Here is a 9114-nt window from a genome sequence, read left to right as displayed (position 1 = left end):
TAATACATGAATACGTAGTTAACTGTAGTCGGTAAACTGGGGCAATCAGTGCGACTCACCTGGAATATTTTCCATACCTCGGATTACTGTATACTTCAGTTGATAATTGCTATGAAAATCCGAAGTAGATTTAAAACAATCGGCCGTAATAATGATAATAATTTCACAGCTGCCAGTTAACTGACAAAGTTTGGTTTAGATATCATGAGAAAGGTCGGTTTGAATAATCCCCTCTCTGATGATGCTAGAGAATCATTGAACTAGAAGAATAAATTAATGAGAAATTATCCTACAAGGACACTCTCCCGAAAGAAAATCTTGATAGGTCAGACACAGTGAAACAGAAAGCCGTGAAAATGAACATCCTGAAAGTGTGAAAATCCTTTTAGCGATTGTTCTCATTACGTTTGATTAGCACGTGGTTTGTCAAACACGTAATCTCTTGCTTTCTCCAATCACAATGCAGTATGAACATGGACAAACATTATGTAAGTTATTTAATCATGAAACTAAAAAATTCATTCGCTACATAGCTGTTTTACTGGTAACTAAATAAATATCCAAACTACTATTTTAAGTTTTTTTTTTTTTTTTCTATCATGACTTACGTCTTCAGGGGTAAAAGGTAACTTAAAGTTTAAAACACAAAGAAAAGAGAAATTATTAATAATAGTTTATACTATACAGTTGTAGCCGTCTGACTATTCATAAAATTAAAAATCAGAATGCAGAATCAAAGCAGTGCTGAGTTTAAACAATGCTGGATGATGCCACGTTCTATTGTTCACGTTCATAATGTCCGAGGTCTGACTGAGGTATATCTGACTAAAGATGTAAGTCAAACGACTTACGAAACGTGTCAGGTTTTATATAGTTTAATAAAAATATGTGGTCCAATTACTGGAATATGCCATGTGACCATTTATGTGCAACAATTCACTCTAAATTTATCTGACGGCGATTGTGGCGTTTCGTCATGATGCTCGTAGTCCAATTGTCGTGTCTTCTTTCGTAGTCGAACTTCCGTACCAGTTTTAAATTCTTGTTCTCTATCCACCTCTTCACTCAGTTCTTTTGCCGTTTTTAGAACTTCTTTAAAATTTGTATCTGATCGATACTTCTCTTGTAAGAATATTCTTAAGTTTTCGATAGATTCTAAAGCAAGTGTAATGTTCATATTTTTGTCTTGAAGCATTTTACTCACAGGGTTCAGGGTTTATTCTGTTAAGTAAATCATGCCAAGTTATAAGAGAGCAAAGAAATTTGTAGTCCTTTATTATAGCACATAATGTTTGTGCTTCATGCTGAGTTTCTTATTAAAATTTTCATTATTTAAAATTTCAAAAAGTGCATCGTGAATTTCTCCTAACTGATATCGTAGAGGACGGATTGCATTAATTTTACTTTCCCATCGCGTTTCTGATGGCTGTTTCAGTGTTATGAACTTCAAAAGGATTGCCCAACTTTTGTAAGAGAATGAAAAGAAATTGTATATTTCTTGAATAATTGCCAGGAACTAATTGTATCTGCATTCGCTTTGGCTGCATCGTTAATGATTAAATTTAGAGTATGAGCAGCACACGACACGTGAAAAGGTCGAGGAGTTTTGATCAAAAGCAAATTTTGGAGCCCATATTTTTTCCCTTTCATATTTACCCCATTGTCATACCCTTGACCTCGCATGTCTTCAATGGGAATGTTCCATTTTTCCATTTGTTCCATTATTGTTGTACATAAACCAGGACGTGGTTTATGTTGTTCTGATTGAAACGAAAATTCGTTTCTACGCATAAAAACTGTTCACTATTTCACTTTAGATAGACTGCAGCAGACACAAGATTCTGCAGGCAAGCATTTAGCCTGCTCTCGCTTTAAAATTGTAAACAGCCAGGTGATCAAAGAGGCGGCAATATACAATTTTAAAAAAATTTATTCGGTGTATCGGGCTTTATTTATTTTAATATTGATCATTCTAAGAATTTTTTGTTTTTATGATAAAAATGTCGTTTCTTAAAAATGAACTTATGAACCGGCGCACCCTTCGTAGCGGCGCCCACATGCACCGTATGCTCTGAATGCCCGCTTTCGCCGGCCCTGCCTATTCCAATCGAAGGGCGCAATGTACCGTCGTTCTTCCAATTGCGCTACGGAGGCGCTAAAAGGCGTTGTTGAAATAGAATTTGTCAGTTAACGTTTAGCTTGTAATTTTCGTTTCTTTGCTTTCCTGATTGTACCCTGATGAAGCCGACAGCACAAGCTGGCGAAACTAGTTGGTAATTAAATTAGTTATTCACCTACACTGGACCAATATCCAAATAATAGTTTATTTGCATTAATACGTAATACTGTTTTGGGGACTTAGTATCAGATAATTCTAGAATCAAACTCTACAGACTGAAGTCCTGTTTCGTGCCATTTTAAACCCTGAATAAGCAAGCTGGTGATCACCACCAGGAGATGAAAAATCCCAACTAAGGGGTGAAATACTTACAGTATTTCACCCCTTAGTTGGGAGATTTTTAGTTAGTATTTCTATGTGAATGAAAACTTATTCGGAATGCCATAAAAGCGTTGATTAACGCACTAGTTGTGATCCCTGAAAGAGTTTCTTGTTTGAGTAGATTAAACAGTGAAATTGCCAAAGCCACAAAGAAAGTATGTCTGCTTAAAATCAACGTGTGTGTGTGTGTGTGTGTGTGTGTGTGTGTGTGTGTGTGTGTGTGTGTGTGTGTGTGTGTGTGTGTGCGTGCGTGTGTGCGTGTGTGTGTGTGTGTGCGTGCGTGCGTGCGTGTGTGTGTGTGTGTGTGTGTGTGTGTGTGTGTGTGTGTGTGTGTGTGTGTGTGTGTGTGTGTGTGTGTGTGTGTGTGTGTGTGTGCGTGCGTGTGTGTGTGGAGAAAATTCGAGTTTCTTTATGAGTAAAACCCGCTGTACATCCTCTTCCTGAATAAGTCGTTCTAACTTCGATAAAAGTGAATAAGTTAGGGAACAAATATTTCTTATTATTTGTTGTTATCACGAAAACTAGATGTGAGGAGAGGAAAATAGAGCTATATAAGAATCAATTTTGTTTCACATCTATTCGTAGATAAACGGATGGGTGTGAAAAAAGGAACATCATAAAGTCACTAATACTTATAGTATTGAAATAAGAAGCTACTGAAACATAACTATCCTTCAAAGTTATCTTCTGTCGCAGAATACGTCAAAAGAAGCAACATATCAATTTTGAAATAAAATTCAGAATCTGGTTAAAAAAAAAAGTATGTGAGAAACAAATTCGTGTGCATCAAATTAATGCAGTTTGATATTTTTATCCAGCAATTAGAAAAAGGCCATTAAAAGCGGAGGAAAATCAAAGGATACGGAGAATTGTAATAGAATAAACATGAAAAGGCACGAGTAGGATTTGGAAGTCAAAATAAGCAAGGGTTGCAGTTCCATGCGTTGCTTTAATACGTTGTGAAAATAACAAGGATGTTTTCCGGAAACGAGTTTACGTCATGCAAACCTTATTATAATATATAGGTGGCACCGTTATGTCTACTTTCTGCGTAGTTCTCTCTTCGCAACAAATAAGTGAAACCATAATGCAGTTTCCAATATGACCATTATTAATTCATTGCTACTAGAAATTTCAAACGAATTTTATATTTTAATATGAGATGAACTTAAGCCTGAATATTTTTATTTTTTTTTTCATATTTCAGCGACTGAGCAAAGTGAATTGTAAACAATCACAAAATGAAAGCTGAAGCTGCAATATCTGGATTATTTATATAATTCGTCTATAATTATAGTTCACCTATTACAAGTCCATCAATATCAAACAAGAAATTCTTTTCTTTTCTTTCTTTTTTTTTTTTTTTTTAGATTATCGTTGGGTATGAGGCATCATAAGTGTGTCATGGCAATTCCTAGCAGTGTGGATAATGCGACAGTAAAACTGTCGCTTACGATAATTTGCTTTAAGACGACCCGCTCATATGACGCTTTGCAATTATAACTAATGCTGATTTTTACGACGCCACATTCGCTCAATATGGGAGACAGGATCATGACCTAGAAACTGGAAGAAGTTGGTATTCAAATCCATGGCCAAGAAGGGAGATAAGAATGACTGCAAGAATTATGCAACTATTAGTTTAACCTCTCAGGCAAACAAAATTTTGTTAAAGATCATTCTAAATAGGATTGAAGCCAAATTTGAGGAAGATATGTTTGAAGAACAAGAAGGTGTTAAGGAAGGCAAGAGTATCAGAAATCAGATCCTTTGCCTTAGACCAGTGGTTCTCAAAGAGTGCGCCAGGGCGCACTGGTGCGCCCTAGAAGATTTCCGGGTGCGCCCTGTGGTATTCAGAGAAATATGTGTTCAAAAAAAAAAAAAATCAGCTAACGCCTTTTTATTCCCATATAGGAGAGTAGGCGAGGCCATTTAGCCCTATCTAACTTTTCGAGACTGACTGGGCAGTTCAATCTCCACTGATACCAATCAGAGATAGATGGCCCAAGGCTATCACTAATTAAGCGGTACACAGTGAAGAGAGACGGCTCAAATGTGCCGCCATCTCGTGGTCCCTAACCCTAACACAATATATTTAATGTCTGAAATAATGTGGGTTCTACGGTCGATTTTCTTGAGTTTACGGGACGAAAAACCCGCTTGCCCGTGCCAGAGGTCGACTAACTCGGGAACCGGTCGAAAAAAGAAAAAAAGGCTTAGAAAAATTTCCTCTAGTCGCCGACTAGACTCGAAACCAAGTCTTCCTTCGTGTGGACAAGCGCCGTGGTGTGCAAACGCCACATTCACTGAGCTACACAGGTTCCTTAAAACGTTCTTCTAGTCGGCGACTAGATTTGAACCCAAGTCTTTATTCGCGCGGCCAGGCGCCGTACAGTGCAAAAGTTCAGATATAAAAATAAATATAGGTACTCTATTATACCTTTTCATTACGGATATACCGCTCTTTTTGTCAACACATCATTATTATGTTAATTAACAGCGGTTTTTATATGTTTATTATATGTTATAATAATATGTAATTATTATAACATATTTCTCAGAAATTTGTATATAGTGCGCCTACAATTATTTATAGGATTTTAAATGCGCCCCGACTTCAAAAAGTTTGAGAACCACTGCCTTAGACAGATCTTTCAAAAGTATAAAGAATTTAGACTCCCTTTGTAATTTATAATCTAGATGAGCTGTTACTCATGTCTTTCGTAGAGTAATATCTCTGTTGGCCTCTGCCTCTTCATTTTAGTAGTTCCTATAAGGATGACATTGGTCAATTATTTTAAACTTATTCCTATAATATTAACATGAGAGACACTGTCAGATGGTTTTAACAAAATTTATGAAGAAGAGGTGTGCCTGTTTCATTTTTCGAATATCATTCTGAAGTTTAATATTTCATCGCGTTAGATTTTCCATTTCTGAATCCACACTTTTCTTCAGCTATTATCAGGTATTATAATGTCATCTATCCAATATTATCATAAAAAACAAATTCGAGCAGTTATTCATTAAGCTAACTGTTCTATCATCTCAGTGAGTTTGGCTTTTTTGGGATTGGAATGATTATCATGTTCCGCGTGTTAAGGCTTAAGTACTGAAAGAAACTCATGGTAGAGGCTTAATGGAGTGAAACAGCACTAAGAAAGGATTAAAAATGTTATTTCATTCTTCCAATATTTCATCTCAGTCACGGAGACATCATCAGGGATTACAGTATTCATATTTTAATAAAAATTCATATTGTACTGTAAAATTCCAGCATGGCATTTGCTTCACTGTTCATATTTCACAGATCACCATTTTCAGAAGTCATTTTTTAAGTTAATTAGTTTTTCGTGTGCATATTTATCCGAAATCTCTTTATCAATCCAATTTAGTTTTGAAGTTTTGTTACTACGCTTTATTAACTTTGTGAATACATACAATTTTCCACCATGGGAAATCTAAGGTTACATTTGGAATCAAAATAACTTCACTGCCCCGAAGTTTGCAAACTTCGGGGGGGGGGGGGTGCGGAGGCAGTGAAGAAAAATTTTTGGTATACTTTACGGTTTATCAATCACGTTTTGAACACTATTCTGCACATTTATTGCGATGGAGTTTTTCATTTCCATGGCCATTTGTTGCCGTAGCTCATTCTTATTCACTTCGAAGAATGAAAAATAAGAAGAAAGAGACAACTAACGATTTGGGACAGTCACATTCATAGTTTAATATTAATTTTCCGAATTTATTTGTATTTTTTCCCCAATATATCTGTGCATTTGAATATTGCTAATTTGTCGTCATCCGTGCTGCCAGCTTTCTGCAGTGTAGCAGAGCAAAGTTATGAAGTAAAGAGCGCTCCTAGATTTTCAATGTAAATTTTCTTGACATAAAAAATACTACTTTCCGTAAATACCGCTGCTATTTTTTAATTTCTTTAATGACTTGTACTGACACGTATCTGATATGAGAGCACTCTATTCTTTTTTGTTATTGTTGCAACGTAGCTTGAAACACTACATTACTGAGTTCATATGAATGGTAATGCTATCCCATTATCGGTTTCTGTTTCTGTGTTAAACAGTCATATATAAGTTTGTAATGATGTACATATAACTTTTGCTAGTACCTCTCTTTCTCTCTCTCTCTCTCTCTCTCTCTCTCTCTCTCTCTCTCTCTCTCACACACACACACACACACACACACACACACACACACACACACACACACACACACACACACACACACACACACACACACACACACACACACACACACACACACACACACACACACACACACACACACACATTCTAATAAAACAGAAACCGTAACACCTTCCAGACCACAGTTTCTTAACCAGGGGTACGAAAAAGCATTCCTAAGGGTGCGAGCTGGAAAATATTCCAGCATATATTGAGTAATTATTTAAATGACATTTGCTTTTTCCACGAGAAGAAAAAAGTTATGCAAACTAAATTATATTTAAGATATATAATCTTTCAATCCAATCAGAATTATTCTATTTCACCAAGAACCATTAAATATAAGTTATACATATTTTTTATCTGTTACATTTTAAGAAATTAAAAACCACTATATTAAAAAAATATCCCCGAATGTACTGCCGCTCACAAACGCTCACCCATGCGCCCAAGCCGAAAGCACGGATACTTGCAGCGCATAATATACTCGCCATTTTCACGAGAAACGTCATGTCAACAGTGTGGATCAAGTGGCAAACGAAAGCTATTTTTTTGTTTTACCGGCAGGCAGTAATCGTAAGTAAAGAACAATTGATTAAATTTTTTCTCTCGAAGTTTGAAATGTTTAGTAAGAACTAAAATTTTTTTTTTTTTCTTAAGGAATCATGGTCAAATGCATAGTTAAATAATATGTAAATATTAATTTATTATTTGTAGTAATCCTCGCCATGTCAAAAAGACGCCAATGGAAAGACGATTATGTTGCTTACGGATTTACCTTATCAACAGAGAAAGACAGTACTCAAAGACCACAATGCATTTTATGTTGCAAAATATTTTCAAACTCCAATCTTAAACCATCAAAGTTGTTAAAACATTTCAACAATCAGCATGGTGGTAAAGCTGCAGGACATACAATTAACATCTTGAAGTATAAGAAAGCACGATTCGATAGCAGCGGTACCATTACGAAATTTGACTCTGGAGGAGTTCAGAAGCTTTTGCTAGAAGTTTCTTATCAGGTGGCATATCTGTGCGTAAAGAAAAAAAAACCTCATACGATAGCTGAAGAATTGGTGAAACCATGTGCACTGGAAATTGCGAAAATTGTATTAGGTTCTGAAGCACATAAGAAAATTCAGCAGATTCCATTATCAAACGATGTGATTCCATCATGCATTCAAGATATCAGTCAGGATATTTTACTGCAAGTAATACAAGATATTAAAAATAGTCCTCTGAAAGTGTGTATTCAATTGGACGAGTCAACTGACGTTGATAATTGCAGTGAGTTATTAGTATTGGTGTGATACATAAAAGAAATTTTGGAAGAATTTTTATTTTGTGATCAACTGAAACTGACGGAAAAAGGAATTGATGTTTTTAATCACATTAAAAACTTTATCTTGAAACATCAAATACCAATGGATGTGATTAGCTCAATATGTACTGATGGTGCACCTGCGATGTTAGGCAAAAATTCCTGTTTTTTTGCCTATATCAAAAAAGAAGTACCGCAAGTTACAATAACACATTGCATGTTGCAACGCCATGCACTTGCATCAAAAACTTTGCCAGAGAACTTAAAAAAATATTTAGCTATAGCGGTAAACATAGTAAATTATATTCGAGGATGGGCGCTTAATCATCATCTCTTTCGAGCTTCTTGTGAAGAAAGCGGTGCTAACCATAGTGTGATTCTTTATCACACTCACATAAGATGGCTCTCCAAGGAACGTATGCTTAGCAGGGTTTTTGAAATGCGCGAAGAGATTATTCAATTTCTTACTAACCAGAAATGTAATTTAGTTCAAGACTTTGAAATAAGAGATGCAGTAATTCGATTGGCCTACTTAGCAGATATTCTCACTCACCTAAATGAATTAAATACATCAATGCAAGGGTATGGTAAGAACATAATAAGATCTAGTGAAAAATTATTTGCTTTTACTGAAAAACTAAAAATTTGGATAAGTCGAGTTGAAAATGGTAATTTTGAAAACTTTCCCTTGCTTGATGAAATTGTTCTGGAAAACGAAAAAATCACAATTTTACAATGTATTACAATTTTATCTGAAATTTTAATACATTTGCAACAATTGATTGATTCTTTTCATGGATATTTTTCCACGGGAGATATTGGCAAAGAGCACAGATGGATACTGGATCCATTTTTTTTTATCTTAATTCTATAAACGACGGTAATTTAATAAAAGACGATCTTATTGAAATGTGAGCCAGTGCACGTATTCAAATTGGATTTGAAAAATTGGATTTAGAACAATTCTTGTGTACTCAGAACCATTTCTACAACTGGCGAAGGCAGCATTGCGGACACTTTTACCATTTGCTACCACCTATCTTTGCGAAATGGAATTTCATCAATTTTGCACATAAAAACAAAAA

At 35.4% G+C, this 9114-nt stretch overlaps 2 protein-coding genes across 2 annotated transcripts; both read left to right on the top strand.

Moving 5' to 3' along the window:
* Positions 1–7436: 7436 nt before the first annotated feature.
* On the top strand, positions 7437–8018 carry LOC150101401 (protein ZBED8-like). The gene has a single exon (XM_090400792.1). It carries the CDS (start codon positions 7437–7439, stop codon positions 8016–8018), a length of 582 nt encoding a protein of 193 aa, XP_090256918.1.
* A 114-nt stretch (positions 8019–8132) lies between these two features.
* On the top strand, positions 8133–8903 carry LOC150101400 (protein ZBED8-like). Its single transcript, XM_090400791.1, has one exon. It carries the CDS (start codon positions 8133–8135, stop codon positions 8901–8903), a length of 771 nt encoding a protein of 256 aa, XP_090256917.1.
* The last annotated feature ends 211 nt before the right edge of the window (positions 8904–9114 follow it).

Source organism: Typopeltis vanoorti, chromosome 11, assembly GCF_054136105.1.
Source record: "Typopeltis vanoorti isolate ZY-2024b chromosome 11, IOZ_Tvanoo_1.0, whole genome shotgun sequence".
NCBI classification, from domain to species: domain Eukaryota; kingdom Metazoa; phylum Arthropoda; class Arachnida; order Uropygi; family Thelyphonidae; genus Typopeltis; species Typopeltis vanoorti.
This window is presented reverse-complemented; position numbering and strand designations above follow the sequence as displayed.

What these genes read in the sequence shown, in the direction of transcription:
- LOC150101401 (XM_090400792.1), top strand. Translation starts at nt 7,437, where the DNA reads ATGTCAAAAAGACGCCAATGGAAAGACGATTATGTTGCTTACGGATTT.
- LOC150101400 (XM_090400791.1), top strand. Translation starts at nt 8,133, where the DNA reads ATGGATGTGATTAGCTCAATATGTACTGATGGTGCACCTGCGATGTTA.